At 49.2% G+C, this 17,220-nt stretch overlaps 8 protein-coding genes across 8 annotated transcripts; 2 read left to right on the top strand and 6 right to left on the bottom strand.

Moving 5' to 3' along the window:
• Positions 1-206: 206 nt before the first annotated feature.
• Positions 207-2,261, top strand: LTR84_010315 (uncharacterized protein; the record flags this gene model as incomplete). Its single annotated transcript, XM_064853852.1, has 1 exon — positions 207-2,261. The coding sequence occupies one exon, from the start codon at positions 207-209 to the stop codon at positions 2,259-2,261; it is 2,055 nt and encodes a 684-aa protein (XP_064700587.1).
• An 817-nt stretch (positions 2,262-3,078) lies between these two features.
• Positions 3,079-5,206, top strand: LTR84_010314 (uncharacterized protein; the record flags this gene model as incomplete). Its single annotated transcript, XM_064853851.1, has 2 exons — positions 3,079-3,244; positions 3,294-5,206. The coding sequence occupies 2 exons, from the start codon at positions 3,079-3,081 to the stop codon at positions 5,204-5,206; spliced, it is 2,079 nt and encodes a 692-aa protein (XP_064700586.1).
• Positions 5,207-5,515: 309 nt separating this feature from the next.
• LTR84_010313 (uncharacterized protein) lies at positions 5,516-5,794 on the bottom strand (the record flags this gene model as incomplete). The annotated part of the gene is made up of 1 exon (XM_064853850.1): positions 5,516-5,794. One exon carries the CDS (start codon positions 5,792-5,794, stop codon positions 5,516-5,518), a length of 279 nt encoding a protein of 92 aa, XP_064700585.1.
• A 654-nt stretch (positions 5,795-6,448) lies between these two features.
• Positions 6,449-8,203, bottom strand: LTR84_010312 (uncharacterized protein; the record flags this gene model as incomplete). The annotated part of the gene is made up of 4 exons (XM_064853849.1): positions 6,449-6,844; positions 6,950-7,091; positions 7,160-7,672; positions 7,767-8,203. The coding sequence occupies 4 exons, from the start codon at positions 8,201-8,203 to the stop codon at positions 6,449-6,451; spliced, it is 1,488 nt and encodes a 495-aa protein (XP_064700584.1).
• An 883-nt stretch (positions 8,204-9,086) lies between these two features.
• On the bottom strand, positions 9,087-10,097 carry LTR84_010311 (uncharacterized protein; the record flags this gene model as incomplete). Its single annotated transcript, XM_064853848.1, has 1 exon — positions 9,087-10,097. The coding sequence occupies one exon, from the start codon at positions 10,095-10,097 to the stop codon at positions 9,087-9,089; it is 1,011 nt and encodes a 336-aa protein (XP_064700583.1).
• A 2,332-nt stretch (positions 10,098-12,429) lies between these two features.
• LTR84_010310 (uncharacterized protein) lies at positions 12,430-13,347 on the bottom strand (the record flags this gene model as incomplete). The annotated part of the gene is made up of 1 exon (XM_064853847.1): positions 12,430-13,347. One exon carries the CDS (start codon positions 13,345-13,347, stop codon positions 12,430-12,432), a length of 918 nt encoding a protein of 305 aa, XP_064700582.1.
• A 446-nt stretch (positions 13,348-13,793) lies between these two features.
• On the bottom strand, positions 13,794-14,108 carry LTR84_010309 (uncharacterized protein; the record flags this gene model as incomplete). Its single annotated transcript, XM_064853846.1, has 1 exon — positions 13,794-14,108. The coding sequence occupies one exon, from the start codon at positions 14,106-14,108 to the stop codon at positions 13,794-13,796; it is 315 nt and encodes a 104-aa protein (XP_064700581.1).
• Positions 14,109-16,406: 2,298 nt separating this feature from the next.
• Positions 16,407-17,184, bottom strand: LTR84_010308 (uncharacterized protein; the record flags this gene model as incomplete). Its single annotated transcript, XM_064853845.1, has 4 exons — positions 16,407-16,612; positions 16,666-16,768; positions 16,825-16,849; positions 16,919-17,184. 4 exons carry the CDS (start codon positions 17,182-17,184, stop codon positions 16,407-16,409), a joined length of 600 nt encoding a protein of 199 aa, XP_064700580.1.
• Between the last annotated feature and the right edge of the window lie 36 nt (positions 17,185-17,220).

The raw sequence follows: 17,220 nt of genomic DNA, 5'->3' as shown, positions 1-17,220 counted from the left end.
CTGTTGCATGGAACGCGAGTCACTAGTGGAGGGGCAATTACTCGGATTTCAAACCTGATCATCGAGCTTGTTTGGCATCACCGGGCTTCGTGATAGATATCGTCTGGAAGCCGCCCAACCCACTCCCACCACGCCAAGAAACTGGAGTTGAGACCTTCCTCAGGGAAGGCAAGGATATCCATCCCAGCAAGATCAATCATTTTGCCATGACGAAGACAGAGTCAATAGAAGCGCTTTTGGCACCTTCTTTAAGGGTGTCCAGACCAGTTGCCGCCTGTGCCCGGTGTCGTTCGGCTAAGATCAAGTGCGATGGTAAATTGCCCGCATGTTCCGCTTGCGAACGCTCCGGCAAGGGCGATAGCTGTTCAAGCGCCAACGATGAATTCGCTAGAGGCAAAGAACGAAGTTATGTTGCCGCGCTCGAGGCGGCAGCTCAGAGACTGCAGAAGAAAATTGATGAGGCTCAGGCTGATGCTGTCGCGCGACAACCACGACACGGTTCTCTTCCTTCGCAACGACCAGTTCAACCAAGGAAGATCAGCGGTGTTCGTCGAAAGGAAGCGTCTGATGTTGATGAACTGGTCAGTGACTTTGGTTTCTTGACGGTCAACGCCACTTCCCGTGACTTTCATGGATTTACCTCGACTATGTCATTTGCCAAACTCCTCCTTTCGACCGCGTGCAAACAAGATTTGCCGCCGATTGAGTCGCGAGGACTTCCGCCGAGATACGCCATCACGCCGATGATCAATCACTACCTCGAAAATATCTATGTTTTATTCCCCTTCTTTTCCGAGACAGACCTTATGAGCAGTCTGTCCCGCATATATCACGAGCCATCGATCTTGGCTTCGGCAGAACCGTTGGACGTCTGGAACGTTCGTCTGATACTGGCCATCGCATATGCTTCAAGATCGCAGCGCAAGGAGGACGAAAATGACAAAACCGCCCTTCAACATGTCGCCGCTGCTCGGGGACTGGCAAGTTATGTTCTCCACCCAGGTTCTATTGCAGGCTTGCAGGCATTACTACTCTTGGTTCAGTATTCACTGGTTGATCCTGCTCATTTCGACAGCTGGTATCTGATTGGGATGGCGTCTCGCCTTGTTGTCGACTTAGGTCTGCATTGCGAGCCTCCACCAGAGACCAAAATTGCCAAAGGTGACCTAGATCTTCGTAGGCGCATCTTCCATTGTGTCTATGCCTTCGATCGGTTGATCAGTATGGCTCTTGATCGGGCCTTCTCCTTCTCAGACGACTCATCTTCAGAAGTCCACTTCCCAGAGTCAGCATCTGAATCACCCTCTTCTCAACTTTTTCTCCGCTCGACAAGGCCTTCTCTATACTTGTTCGATATTCGTCGAGTTCAATCATCCTTCTTCCAGACAACGAGGTGGTCGTCACGTACACAATGGCCACTTGCGACGGCTGCAACTTACGCCAGCTCAGTCTCGAACGACATTCACGCATGGTATGCCACCATCCCCGCTAGCCTGTCTCAGCGACACCTGATGTTGTTCAACCTTGAAAGATTGTACTGCCAGATCTTGGTCGTGTCTCCAAACCAACGGGTTCCAGCTCGGAGTATGACAGATCTCAATCGAGAACTTGTTTTTGAATATTCGGCACAATTTGCCGATCAATTGCAACCCATCACTCAAGATGTGAATTGGCATGCATATCTGACCTATGCGGATATTTGTCGTGCGCGGTATGTTGGTCAGAAATTCCTCGAGGTGCTTTGGTCGGATTTCGATCGATTGTTAAAAACCACTCATGCCATTTCAGAGCAATCCATTTCCGGCGCACAGCTGGACAACGCCCAGCGGGCGACCAACTGTCTTCGCAAGATCATTGAGATTCTCGATTTTGCGAGGATTAGGTGGGGTATGCCGGAATTGCGTGAGGCTTTTGAGAAGGAGTCTGCAGTACTTTTTTCCCGACTCAAAAGCCGCCAGACAGACCTCTCACCTGTCCAGTATACATCTGCTGTCGTCAATCAAGTCGCTGTGACAGGGATTCTACCTCAAAATGTCAAAGTCGAGTATTATCCGACCACTAACCAGTATTCTTATGATATGACATCCTTGGCTCATCTTCCGAGTCCTCCATTGAACAATGATCCGAGCCTCCAACATGACAATCAACCGCAGCAAATGCTCACACCTCCAGAGGAATTTTCAACGACTAATTACAGTTTCCCACAAGGGTCTTTGCCACGACGCAGCTATGAATTTTTGGGCAACCGTAGTGGGCCCTGATCATCGTGATCACTTTTTGGAGCAGAGACCAGAATGCACATGCTCGCGTGTGCAGACAAATCAGGATGTTTTCCTCTGCCTCTGTCAGGCAGAGCCACAATCTTTCAAAGGGTCCCGTCCCGCCCAACACCCTCAGGTGGGTGTGGTGGTAGCATCTCAAAGTCATCTGAAAGGCACACGTGGACAAGGTCAACCCCGCGATTGGCCTCGGTTCTGGGGGTTGCAGCAAAAGCGACTTAAGGTACTCACACGCCAGACACAAAAGGCCATCACACGACGCCACGAAAGGAGTCTAGCAGTTGACACATTGGATAGGGCTAGACTAAATGCTGGAAGAATGTCTTTAAAGAGGCACAGCTGTTCTCGTTATGAAATTCGATAGAGCGGTGTTGAGTTTCCCATCTCGGTCCATGGGTGCAGGCAATCGCCCCAGGAATTAAGTGTTACGAGTAGGTGTCCCAAGCCCACCCACTTGTCCCTCGTACCTGAAATATCTGGGGGCCCAATCACTTAGGGGAACTGGCCGGAGGTAGCGATTTAGGCACCTCGGAAAAGCATCCCGGGCCGAGATGCAGATGACGTTGTTTGGGCTCTTTCCACTCCGAGTCCTGCATCTGCCTTGCACCTGCACCTCCACCATCGCTTGCCTGCGCCTTCAGTTGCGCTGGTAAACCGCGCTCGTGCTCCTGGCTCTCGACTTTTCCAACTTGAAGCACTCACCAACTCTCAGGGTCGAGTAGGGCTTTAGCAACACCAAACAGCTTGCCAGACCACCTTCATTGCTCTTCCAAATGCTGGGCGTTCATCATTTGCAGCTATGATAGGCCCCCTAACCTGTCTTGCGCTGCTTGCAGCTGTCGCCGCCGCTGCACCTCAGGAACCTGCTTTTCAAATTCCAGCCGCCCAGCATCCTCTCTCTCCCGATACCTTGACTACCCAACCGAAGCCTCGAAAGCTTCACGGCAGGTTTTTGCAGATCACAGGTATGTTGTTTCCTCCCTTGCAAGAGAATTTGTCCCTCATAGAACATAGATACCCATCCAGACCCCTTCTACAAAAGACACTCCAATCCCGAGGAAGCTTGCCATTCCGGACGAGGCCTGACAGGTCATTATGGAGCCGAAGTCACCGATTGCGATAGTCCAATATCACTTGTGAATGCTACATTCAAGTGGGTCGAAGAGAATTTAAAAGATGAAATCGACTTCGTCATATGGACGGGTGATTCTGCTCGACATGACAACGATGATCGGTTTCCTCGTACGGACAGACAAGTCATGGATTTGAACCGATTTGTCGTCCACAAGTTCGAAGAAACCTTTGGGAAGCCCGACAATCTGAACGATACAGATCCCACAAATGATTTCGTCTGCCCAATTGTTCCGACATTCGGAAACAATGACATCCTCCCTCACAACATTTTTCTTCCCGGTCCAAACAAATGGACTCGTGACTACGAAGCCATATGGGACAAATTTATTCCTCAAGAACAAAAACACTCATTTGCAAGAGGTGGATGGTTCTTCACCGAGGTTATACCCAACAAATTGGCAGTCTTCAGCCTCAATACGCTCTATTTCTTTGATTCAAACTCTGGTGTTGATGGCTGTGACCTCAAGTCCGAGCCAGGATACGAGCACTTTGAGTGGCTACGCATACAACTTCAATTTCTACGAGTGCGTGGTATGAAGGCCATTTTGACAGGCCATGTACCACCAGCCAGGACTGCAAACAAACAGAGTTGGGACGAAAGCTGTCATCAGAAGTTTACTTTGTGGTTGCACCAGTACAGAGACGTGATTGTCGCGTCCATTTTTGGTCACATGAACATTGATCATTTTATGTTCCAGGACGTGACTCAACTAAAGTACAAATTCAAGATCGATGGCGTTGATGATGTATTGGAGAGAACTGATGGCCTCACAATTCAGTCCAATAACCATACCTTTGGAATTACGAAAAAAGCCCAGTACTTGGAAGATTTGCGAGCTGCCTTTGGTGATTTACCCACGCCACCTCGCGGTGCCTCTTACTCGGGAGAAAACAACACCGAATACGAGATCGAGAGAATGAAAAGGAAAAAGCATAAGAAAAGGCCTAAGAAGCCTGATTCTTTGGAGAAATTCTTGAACGCAATAGGCGGTCCTTGGGGAGAGCGATACAGCATGTGTATAGTCGGCCCTAGTGTGGTACCTAACTATTTCCCCACGGTACGAGTTTATCACTACAACATCTCGGGTATGGAAGATGATAGCCCCGCCTCTAGAGCCATCGGAATCCCTGCTCCTCAATCCTTTTCTTCTTCAGACGATGAACCGAGGGAAGAAGAATTCTACACAGCAGAGATTGAAGATGAGGATGATGAGGTCCACGATCTTAAGAAGAAGAAGAAGAAGGGCAAGCACCGCAAGCGGCCCCCATTCCACGTTCCGAAGCCTCCTTCCAAAACATCACTGCCTGGACCCGGATATTCTCCTCAACCACTTTCTCTCATATCTTGGAGACAATATTATGCGAATCTGACAGCAATCAATGATGAAGTCCATAACGATGCTGCAGATATCGCGAAGCAGCACCACAAACACTTCAAGTTCCACACTGAATACACTACAGATAACGATAGCAATTACCGACTACAGGACTTAACTGTCCGTTCTTTCTTGGGTCTCGGAGAGAAAATCTCCAGACCGAGCTTGAAGAGATCCGAGCTCTTTGACGAAGAAATCGTCGATTCCGACGTCAATGACAAGTCAACAAATATTGACTTTGTTGACGAAGCAGAGATTGATACGAATATTGACGACAGTCTTGGCTTGTTTGGAAAGGGCAAAAAGAAGGGCAAGAGTAAAAAGACCAAGAACCACCTTTGGCATGTTTTTGTCAAAAGAGCCTATGTGCATACGAAGCCGGACGAAGACATACAGAAACGCTTTGGTGACGAATGAGGAGACTATTATAGTCATCCGCTATATGAATATCATTGCATCGGGGAGCACACTATTACGACTTTGTCTTGGAGAAAATTATTATCTGTTGTATGACTGGACAGGATGTCCAAGGGATACCTTTTTGATTTTTATGTTAGCGAATTGAAGTTTGATCTCCCACCGTTATTTTTCTTCATCAACCGGATGCTCCATAACCTCCCTACCTACCCCTGACGTGCAGCAGCCTCGCTTCCCAGGAAAATCCACTCAAGACCAGCCAGGTAGCCATCGCTCGGCCCTGTCCTCCCAACGGAGAATCCACGCGACTCAATCATCCGAGTCCGAATCGTCCAAATCATCATCCGACGTATCCGACACTCCCGACGGTCCAGCAGTCCCATACCGCCGCATCACAGGCTGGTCTTCGCCATCGTCATTGACCTTGGTCCTCCGCTTCTTGTGCTTGTGGTCGTTGTAGCTGAACGCGACATAGGCGACGGCGGCGGAGATGATCACGACGGTGGCTAGCAGGGCTAGCGAGGAGCTCGTGTCGAGATGTAGATCTGGCAGGGGTGGTGGAAAGACGAGGGTCGGCTGGGATGGCATTTTAATACGTTTTTTGGTTGGCCCTGTAGGGTTTGGTCGAAAACAGTTGGTTGAATGGTCGAAGAGAAAATTCTGGATGGGTGCAGTGGATAGCTAGCTAATTAGCTGGCTGGATGGATGTGTGGCCTGACAACGTGAGATGCCGGGCGGACTCTGAGTGTTTCTGTCTCGTATGTGTGGTCTGATCGAGTCGGGTAGGTAGATATGTTTCCAAGTCGTGTTTCTGCCAGGCGCGAACAGAATAGGGATGTTGCTGTTGTAGACACTAGCCCTTGAGGGCCGCGGCAATGATGGTGTCGTCTCGGCGCAGTGAAGTCAAAGAGCAAGGCTGCAGTGTGAAGTCGGGTTCAACTTGTCATTAGGTAGTTGTATTCCGCAAAGCTTGCATCTGAGGTCGCACTGATGAGTTGGCAGGTGACATGAAGCCCTGTCACGGAGCTGAGATGTGTGCTACGGTGATGGGATTTGCTTGATCGCATACATGCCTGTATTCTCTTGAAGCAATAACGTCAGGCTTCTGCTCTAAGAAGCAGATGATTGAAAGACCAGGGTATCAAGGACTTTGTTTCCTCGCATATGGACATAATCAGAAGGCCCGCCAGACTTGTTGAGTTGCAACTCCTTCCCGGTCCAAGAGAGCGTTCCATTTGCCCACTAAGCAGCAGTACTCTCCTCATCACCCCTCGACTCCGTCCTACGTTGCTCACGGCTCTTTGTCTCAGCAAACACCGCTAGCAAGCCCAGATCATAAGTCGCCTTCAAAGAGCCAGCAGCTACGAATGCCACCCAGAAGTGGTTGTTGGCTCCGAGAACGCCAGTGATGAATGGTCCCATGCTCTGGGAGAACGTCTTGACCAGATTGATGGTCCCCATCACAGCTGTACGTTCATTTGGGAGAACGATGGCTGCCAGGAAGGCTGATCGAGGGGCCGTATCCATGACTTGTGTGCATGCTCGTCCGACCAGGAAGACCAGGGCGCCACTCAGTGTTGGCGGGATGGGGATCAGCGCGAGACATATCGCTGATGGGAGGTGGGTGAATACCATCGTCTGTGATATTTCAGTTAGTTGGTGAAGGAATCGAAAACCATCACGATCGATGGTAGCAGGCGGCGCATGTGTCTTCCAGCAACCATGACCAAGATATTCACTTACCTTGACATTCCCGATTCTTTTCGCGATCGATGATGCCACCAGCATTGAAAGCGCTGATATGACACCTGTAATGGAAAAGATTGACCCCAATTTTCCTTCTGAGAGTCCGAACTTCTGCTTGAAGAAGAACGTCACCCAAGACCTAAGGAGAAGATAACATCAGCACCGATTTATGCCTGTCGTACACAGCTTTCCCGTGTTATCACTCACAATGGTGCTAGCCCAGACGCAAAGTTATCAAATGCAAAGAGTATGCACAGTTGCAACAGCACGACTTGACTCTCCTTGCTGATCTGAGGCAGAAGTCGAAAGCGCCTTTTCTTCTTGTCGTCGTCATCGACTTCGGTCTGTTGCGCAACTCCATTTGCGTCGCCGTTCCCAAGTAATGGAGCCGTTTCCGTTGCAGCAGCAGGCCCGGCATTGATAACCTTCGGCTTGCCGCCGTTGATTTCACACTCTTTACTCAGCAGGAGAGCGAGGAGCAATTTAATGAGTCCAACGACAGCATAGATGGAGAAGATTACTCGATAAGACTGAATGGCCGAGAAGTTCTTCTTGTCCTGCAAGGCCGTGATCACCCATCCGCATCCGACGAAGCCCAGAGCTGTTCCAGCGGTGCCGATCAACGAGTACCAGGCGTAAATATCGCTCCGATCTTTCGTGGCTGTCAAATGTGCGATTGTCGATTCTTCAATGGCCCTGAATGGCCCTATCTCATTACCACTGTTATTCATGATAAGTCAGCATGTGAATCAGCAGAAACAGGGGTATAAAGGAGAAATCCAAGCCTTGCACGTCGCGAACAAGACCGGCGTACCTAGGACTGATAACGCCCACAATCGCAGCAGCCAACAAGACCCAATAATTTCCACTGAACGTGAACACAACGCCGCTGATGCTCATCAGCGCAGCGCCCAGCACAAGGATGGCTCGTCTGCCCAGCCCATCGGCGATCAGTGTCAGCAGGAAGCTGATGAACACATCGCCCACAAGCGTCAGCGTCATGAACAGCCCGATGCGAGTCTGTGGATTGCCCAGCGCGGAAAGGTAGGATGCCAGAATGAGCGTCGAGCCTCCATAGGCGAATAATCGCACGAAGCGCTGTAGGATAAGGATCTGAGTGTCTGCTCGAGCGTGATAGAGCGTCACCAGGCCGATCTCCCTGATAAAGGCTTTACATGGCCTTGTGAGCTTTGAAGCCGTCGACGTGCTATCATTGGCCGTGGTGGACGTTTGGGGACTTGCATTTGCCATTCTCCTGCAGCGCGTTGGAAAGAACGCGCGTTTTTCGAGCTATGCTCTTTTTCACAGCTCGCAGTCCCTGTGTCGAATTTTTGGATCTTTACACGGTCTGGTTCTTCAAATTCCAAAGATTGTCGTCAATTTGTCAAAGGGAAAGATACAAGAAAATCATTCTTTCCCAGAGAACTTTGGCTCCCCTGATGCCTTCGCTGGAGCCTGATTAGTTAGCCTGCTAGGGGTCAATCCTAGAGACTGCAGTGGGGATTCGTCATCTGTTTCAGCACGGGGGTTCCGTTTGTGGAAGTTTTTTTTGTAGGTGGGAACTCTAAAAATACCTCCGGGCACGAGTGCTTTGGGGGATGGCGCCCCTTGTAGGTATGGCTAAGTCAAAAGAATACCTACGTCAGCGGAGCGCATGGGTTCTTTGAAACGTAACCTGCAATATGAAGACACCAAGAAAGCCCTTCTCTGGGACGACGGGTTGTGAATAAGGGTATCCAGCGGAATGATTCGAACTTTTGATGCTCGCTTCATTGCACTTTTTGGAGCATTTACGCATCTAGCAAGAACACTACCCTAATGCCCAGTGAGCTGCGTCCAGCCACGAAAAGATTTCCTGAACCAGTAAGTTCATGCACAGGGGTATCTCTAGTACTTCACTTTTCGCGTAACTCCAATGCATTCCAAATCAGAGTGATTTTTGGGGCCCTCATATTCATACAAAGCCATCTCTGGTACAAATGCCTCTTTCGAAGCCGACCCAAGACCAGGAGAATTCAAGCTGATTCAAAGGCCTCCCGCACCATGGCCATAGTCAAGATACCATGACTGCTGTGCTATCCTCTCGTTCTCCACAGTCCAAATTCACAGGTGCTCCGCATATTCAACGAATAGGCTATTGGCCGGATTCATTTAGAGTGTTTTCGTCCTTACTGGTGGGAAGCATTTGAAAACTTTCACTCATGAAAACGCAGGCCGCATGAAGGCGTTGTCTCTCAACTCTTAAATTTTCTGCCACGGAGCCAAGATGTTCGAATGTGAGTAGTTCTTGCATGAGCTTGTCATACTCGGCATCCATTGTTCCGGTCGTGCTCTCCATATCTCCAGAGTTCTCGCGGGTATCAGCCACATTATGCATCTTGATGAGAACGTCATGGGCAGAGGATCTGTACTGTCGAGCAAGTATAAGGGCTTTGCACTGTTGAATGAATGCAGCACACTGTTGTGTATAGGCTCTAACTTGTCGAAAGACTCTCTCCCGGACTGAAGTGACTATTTCTGCGTTGAGACTTCTCCGGTCGATCTGAGCCAATTCCACTCCCAGAGTCCGGAAACGTATTACCATTCTTTCGGCATCTCGAATGAACGTGAGCACAACTTCCAGTTGTCGTGAGTTGGACTCCAGTTGAACCTTCAAATCAGCCACCTCCCCAACCAAAGACTTCAATAGGGACACATGGTGGGTGCTTAGTTCAAAGTGAGGAGCAGAATGTGCTGGCACGGGTTCAAGATCCTTCTCGCTCACTCTGCCTCTGCGGATGTTCCACATGAAAGCGATCCATTGAGTCGCAGCAATGCCTAACTCGACAGAAGCAATTGCACAGATGGCTATGATAATATGAATGCCTGTGATGTAGGTGGTGCTTCTGCTGAAGTCGAATGGTGAGGTGTTCCAAAGTTGTGGGATGCAAAAAATATGAGGACTTGGTGACAGGGTGAAGGAATTTGTAAACACACGGTCGGAGGCTGCTGCTTGGTGTGTAGTTTGGATGTTGTGTAAAAGGAAGTCGTAGAAAATGGGGGTGCTACAGCTGCGAGACCAAAGAACGATGTCATCATGCCAACTGATGAGGATGGTCCACGCTGCATCCAGGCTTGTGAGGATATGTCTCGAGTAGCAGAACATGCTGTCCATCGAGTTGCAGGCGAGAGGACAGTGTAGCAGGGTCAAGTCGTTGCAAGAGATGTGAGGGTTTTGAAATAGGGGTGGCGTGGAAGGAAGAGCGTTTGGAAGGGGAGAAGAACCCAGCACATGTAACCATTGATCATTCGGCGTTGAACTTGATTTGGACTGCCAAAAAAGACAGTGCACGAACAGTGAATGGACGTTGGGTTTATCGAGGCAGTCCTCAACGCGACTGAGGTCTTGTGGGTGTTGGTGTTAGACGCGTGGTTGAACAAGGCAGTCGTTGCTGGGATTACAGCCTTCATTGACTAGCATCAGATACAGGTGACGATCTGCGAATTCATGGATCACTGGTTCCAGATAATACCAAGTATGTGCATATTAGAAGACGAGGGCAGTGATCGACACGATATGGTTTGAGCCTGCACCCAGTGTTGATGAGACTCTGGGTTTGAGTCTCATTCATTTAGCCATGGTCTATATCAAGGGGGTGGACCTAGGTGTATCACCTTCCCACCTCTTATCAGACCCAGCTGTGCATAAACCTGTCTTAGAAGGTCACACCCAAAATCAGATAGACCTCTTGAATCCAATACGACAAGTAAGAAGTCCTTCAAGGCACGAGCGATTGTTAACTAGGCGTAGGATTGATCATTGATAGTGAAAATTGCGGTTTCCAGAGACACCACCATATTTCCCACAAAGGAGTCAGACGCCGAGCCACTGAAAGCCCAGACTAAACTGCACGAGCTAGTTTGTGAACTCATTGAAACATGCTTGACAAAGAGGCAGAGATGGTGTAGCTGTGGCCAAAATCTAAAGGCTCAGAATTGTTGTTGACGTGAATGGAGGATGGAATGAGAAGAGAACAAGTCAGATGAGGTGTAAAGAACATTGGCGGAAAGCGTTTATCTGGAGCTCTTTTTGGGGCCATAGAGCTTATGCCGAATGTCATGGATATTCGGTGGCTACACTTGGAGGTACCTAGGTACTTCCTACCTGCTCCACAGTTCAAGTTTTTGGGATATTATGTATTTCATTTCTTGAAAGTCTTCTCACTCGAGCTCCTTCAGTAGAGCCAAGTCTACTCTTTCTGTGTCCAGCAAATCCGAGAGACTCGTCCTGTAAGTCTGAGACTTTCAATCCCTTGAATCCAATTCCCAGACCAGTGATGTAAAGTGTACAGGGGTATCAGGCACATCGCTTTGTGTGCAATTCCAACGCAATGCAAAACTGAAGCGAACCTTGACGCCTTCGCCTATTCATACAAAATCATAGCCCCCATAATCATCCACCCTTCATCAGTCACAGTCGTAGAAATGTCGAGTTCCTGCGCTGAGTTAAGTGCAGTGTGAAATGTCAGTCCAGCGCTGAATCAGCTGCAGTGTCAAGTTGGTGGACGGGTTCATTGAGGTTGTGAATCAGCTGCAGTTTTTTTCTGCGCCGCCTCAGTATTGTTCTTATTGGTTTCTGACGAGGTCAGTCAATGTGGAGTTAGTCACAGGGTCGAGTTGTGTGTTGGGTTATTATGTGGTGTTCCTGCGCTTCGATTATCCGCAGTGTCGGTTCCAAGTTGGTTGTTACCTTCATTGAGGTTTGTAGCCTGCTGCAGTACTTCCCGCCCAGCCTCAATGTTGGTTGTTATCAGCGTCAGTGGCCCCATGACTCACTTTGCTGTGACCTTTCCCTTATATCGCCATGTATCCACGTCACCAGTCCTGGTATTATGCCATGACTCGGTTCAAGATCAAGGGTCTTCAAAATACCATCTCAGTCGAAAACCATGGGTCTATTCACCCTTCGTCCACTTTAAGATGATTAGTACAAGGCTTGAAGTTATCAAAGAGGGGAGGAGGGAAGCATACGCTGGAGGCTGTGTTGCCCTTGATCTCCATGGATCCAAGGGCACAACCCGAGTCGGCTCGGCCTTGCTTCCGTGTGAACCAAACATGCTGTCCATTCCACGCGGCTCCCGTGGCTGTTGTGGTCGTGGAGGAGGCAGCATTGAGGAGCTTGCAGCGCTCGTGATTGGTCTCGCAATCGGCGCTGCAGGAAGGAGGCATTGCCTGGTTGGAAGGGCCTCATGGTCGGTGCCCAACTGCCAAAGTTCGAACTTGTTCTCCCACGAGGGGGTTCTTGGTCAGCAATCATTCCAAGTCCAGGAATGAGTTGATTCCATGCTTCAACTCGACCTGGCTTCTCTCGCTCCATTTCGACCTCCATACAATCGCTATACTCAGGTAGTTGAGGCGACTGTTGTGGTGGCGTTAACAGCCCAGTTTTGACCACACCGTCCATCTCATCATCACCAGTGATTTCAATGAATCGACCTTCATTGAGCTCCAGTTCCAGCATTTTTTTTCTGCCTGGCGATGATCTCCCAGTTCTCCACAGCGACATCTCTCTCATTTCTGAGAAGTGCATTGGCAGAACTGAGGTGCTCATTCTGTTCAGAGGCGCTTTGGAGACTTTGTTTCAGACGTGCGTTTTCGGCACCGAGCTCCAGGACATTTGAGCTGAGTCGAGCATTGTTTGCAATGAGGGTCTGGATCTTGATATCGGACTTTTTGGCGTCTGAACTAAGCTTTTGTATGCAATCCTGCATTCCTTGGTTTGCCTGTCCTGAGGTAGCAAGGGCGGTCTTTGTTTGCTCAAGCTGACTTGCCAGCTTCTGTATTCTCCGCTGAGCAACTTCATCTCGCTTGTCGGCCTCAGACCGTTGCTCGAAAGTCTTCTTTTGCAGTTTTTGTACCCGCTGTTCACAATATTCTGCACGGGCATGGTATTCGTCTGTCTTTTCAAGCTCTGCCCCTTGGGCCCACTGGACTTGGAGAAGTTTGACGCGTTCATCACGAGATCGTTCTTGTTCCTTTGCCATATCATCAGCATGCTGCTTGTTGTTGGCAGTGATGATGTTGTCCTTCTGTTCCAATTGGGCTTTGTTCATGGCAATCTTCTCTTTGAGCTCCCTTATTTGGTCATTAAGGCTTTCTACCACCTTGATGCCGGAGAACACCTGGAACACTCGAACGATGATTTTGCTCCACAGTTTTGTTGCTGTGGAAATATATTGAGACGAGAGGAATTCCCGCCAGTGTGCTGCAATTGATTTGACAAATGACCACACGGCAGCAATGGAGAACAGCACGGATCGGGATGTGCTGATGAGAAGCCAATCAATAGCAGAGGGAACTGGACGTAGGATCCATTGCACCATAGATGATATGGAACGATAGGCTGTGACAGTCATGTTGTGCCAGTGAATCTTTCGGATGCCCGTGACAACGAAGTGTCCGAGGTTCAGGAAGAGTTGGGAAAGGGCGCGACACATAATACACAGGGAGCCATACCTTTGGGATTGAGACAGACTGATGAAAAGGGATTGTGTGCTGTTACACGAAGTTGAAAGGCAATCTTTCAGTAAGTTCAAGAACCGAAGGTTGGTTGTTGTTTTCAAAACCCATTTAGCAATACCCATGATTGCGGACCAGATCCATTGAAAGAGGGCGGGGATTGTTGAGCAGACGGATCTGGCAAGAGCGAGAATTGGTTTGATCAACTGGTATGAGAGGTCGAGGATGAGTAGAAGTGCAAAGCACATCAGAGCAAGGATCATGAGCTGTGCTACAATCTGGACACTGTTCTCGAGAATCGACAGTGGCGTGCTCTTCGAGGGCTGTATCACCACAAAGGTGTTCAAGGGGAGAGTCGGAAGTGTGTGGTAAGGTGACCAGACTGTGGAGGTGAGCGATAGAATTGTGGCAGCGAGGTGGTCATCTGTGTTCTTGAAGGCATTGCCATTGTCACGACTTGATTGCGGGCGAATTCATCATTGTTCAGAAAGGGGTATGTGACTGATGCTGGAGGAGGCGATGGTCCAGCAAGGGCAAGAGGTTCGAAAAGGTAAGGGGCAACATAGTCGCGGTAATATATGACAGCGTCATCTGTGCTGGAGGAGAGAACGGCCCAGAGCGCGGTCAGGGTCGTGAGGACGTGATGGAAGCCGAACATGATGATCAAATATGATGAGAAGATTGTGGGAAAATAGGGCAGTACAGGAGGTTCAGGAGAGAGAAGATGATGTAGACTAGTCTACCAAAAAGGATGGAATTGTTCAAGAAGTTTTGAGAGTCTTGAGCGATGAGGTTCTTCGAGATAGGATTTGGCAAGTGGAGGAAAGCAAAGTGTGTTGAAGAGCGAAGAAATCCGTTGATGTCAAACCAATTTCAGCCTTGAATGTGATAGGAAATGGTTTATCCAGATAGTGTTGCTGTGAAGGAGCGTGTCGTCGCTTGAGACAGTCCTGGCAGTGAATGCAGCCTCATGGTGGCTTTAAGTTGGCTTCCTCCGTAGTGGTCGCTGTGACTATAGCCTCGCTGGTGACAAGGCTGAATATCGCGCCGCAAACGGTGAATCCCTACATCCTTGAGCTTGGTACCCATTGAGATCATCAGTGACCTAAGATGGTTGCCCAGATATTGAAGGAATCTATCTTCCTTTTGCCATCACAGACGGACATCGGTCATATACTTATATAACACCCGTCCCAAGCTAGATTGGTGTTCTGATGAAAAGCTAGGCAACACTCAGTAAGTAAAATGCTCAGTGTTCTCACCTCTGATTTCAATGAAAGCCTTGGAGATACCCTTGTGGACCTATATAAGTGTCACATATCCTGGGTGCATGGAGAGATTGTCGGACTCTGGGCTATTCCTTATACTGACCACGATTCAACCACATGGCGCCGTTTTTGGAAGCCAGATCCAAGATCTCTCCTGGACTTTCAAACACGACGGTATTCATACAAGGCTCTCCATCGGAAAGCCATTGTATAGCGCCGTCAAAGAAATGGGAGACCATATGCCCTTCTTTCTGATCTCCTTTCCTCGCACGGGAAGACAATTCACTTTGGCACACTATTCCAAGCACTCAAAGCTCCCACCGGCCAGTATGTGCAGGTGACCTTTCAGACTGAAAATCTGAACCATGGCATAAGCGCGTTGTTGTCTGGTAGTCATGCCAGGAATGCATGGGACGGTCAGCAGCCAAGCTGGAAGATCTGTCCTGGCAAACATCGGCCCTATTGCGACACATTGCTTCTTCCGACTGAAGACATAAAGAACCTTGTCTGTTCCAGGTTTCGGAGGCCGCAGACGTGGCTGCCGTAGAAAATCGAACGAAATGAGAGGAGATGAGTTGAGATGAAGTCGGAACAACACAATGGACGCATACCGGCAGATCTTCGGCTTTGTCTTAGGTGTTATTGTGTTAGCTAATCAAAGTTCATTGTGCAGGAGCTGGGTGACAAGCAGGGGTCTTGTCAAAGAATGAGAAATCTTGTCTCTACAATTACAAACGTTGGCCATGATTTCGGTGATTACACCAGTCAAACGTGTACCCTGCTTCTTTCAAAGAATTGTCGATGATATTGGACCAAGCCAGCAAGGCCACCGTCTGAGCTTAGCCGGATTGAAGCCCAGCCCAACCTCGCTTGTTTTAATGCTCTGACAGAGAACCCCTGGCTTTTCGTAGGTCAAAGTTCTTATTGGAACATCAACCGCTACTGTACTTGTCTGGTGTCGCCACATTCTTGCGCTGTTGATGCGGACGAATAGATGAAAATGGACCTCGATACTTCGTTCCTTCCCCCAAACATTCTCGCCCATCTAGAGACCGCCAACCTTTCTACAAGCCAACCAGGAGACGACCTGGACATATTCTTCCACTGTTGGATCAAGCAAGATTGTCCGAGCTGTCTTTCTCCTGCAAGCCAGTACCCATGCTCTTGGTGTGCAGTCTCTCAAGCTTGTGTACCCAACACGATTTACGGATATCCATTCGGGATCCTATCGCCTCTAAAGTCAGCTGATATCTGTCCGTCAGCTTGGCGAGAGAGATGGGAAATGAGAGCTCGCCCCTTTAGTTGCCGGTGTTCAAGCATGACTTTCATCAGTGTCGTTGTCGCCGTGCTTGCCACGTTGGTCAGTGGTTTGCTTATTTATCTTGGGATCAAGTTTGGGGTTTGGGCTGGGAGGAAATGGAGAGGGCGAAAGGATGGCTGGTGGAGGGTCAGATTTTCGACTCCTTGGTGGACAAGAAAACGCCACGAGGCTGGGTGTCAAACCGAGGCAGAGCAGCATGTGAATGCTGATACGCTTGCACATGGTCACGACGAAAGGACACCATTACTAGCTTGATGAAAACTCTCACGGCATTCAAAGGTACAGCGGGTTTTATTGAACTTTTCGGCCGCGACATTTCCTGCTCCCAACATACCCGATCCTGGCGTTGGTGCCAGTCCTTATAATCTTACGCAGAAGTCGTTCCGATCTCATCGGCCGTTCCCACTTGGGCTGAAGGCTCAGCAACAGTGACAGGGGCCTGACACACCTGGCTTATACGATACTCAGCGCCCAGACCGCCGCTGTCAAGTGTGAATCTGCCACTTCCTACAAATATGGCTTGCTCCAGCAGCTTGAATCTTGGTACTCCAGTTTCAAAAGTCACATGTATAACTAGCTCTGATTAACGACGATTCATCTGAATCATTGGAACAGGAAGGACTTACATGAACTCCCAAATTCGGTGGATTTGGCATCAGGACTACGACTGAGTATGCGTCGCATTTCATTGTTGATGTCCACTATGCCGGTGTAGTGAATATGAATAGTCTTGTATGAGAGTCAGCCACGACGAATTGTAGAGGACAATCCACATAAAATCCAACCTCTCTGTTACCCTCAACCCCCTCTCTTTGGACTCCATTAGTAAACAACGCCTCATGGGTGACTTTGTAGCCTTGCGAAGGGATCCATACCTACCCAACGACCAAATCACTCGTCAGTCTCATTCGTTTCCCATCTGGGTCGTTGCGCACGTAGTCGACCCCACCATGACCACGATTTCTGGCATGGATTGATATGGGAAACCCGGGTTCTGAGTCCAGTGATGCCGAGATCAGCGGCACAACTGTCAGAGGCGTTCCTCGTGACAAACTGCCGACTTGTGTTGCATTGCCAATGGCCACTCGTAGGTGTAGTGCTGGCTTCAGTGATGGGTGCTTAGAAACGCTTGATGCGCCTTCCATGGCGACTTTGAGGTCTACGTTTGATACCAAAGTATG

This window comes from Exophiala bonariae, assembly GCF_035927105.1.
Source record: "Exophiala bonariae strain CCFEE 5792 chromosome Unknown scaffold_41, whole genome shotgun sequence".
In the NCBI taxonomy this organism is placed as follows: domain Eukaryota; kingdom Fungi; phylum Ascomycota; class Eurotiomycetes; order Chaetothyriales; family Herpotrichiellaceae; genus Exophiala; species Exophiala bonariae.
Note: the sequence above shows the minus strand (reverse complement) of the source record. Positions and strands in the feature narration are given on the sequence as shown.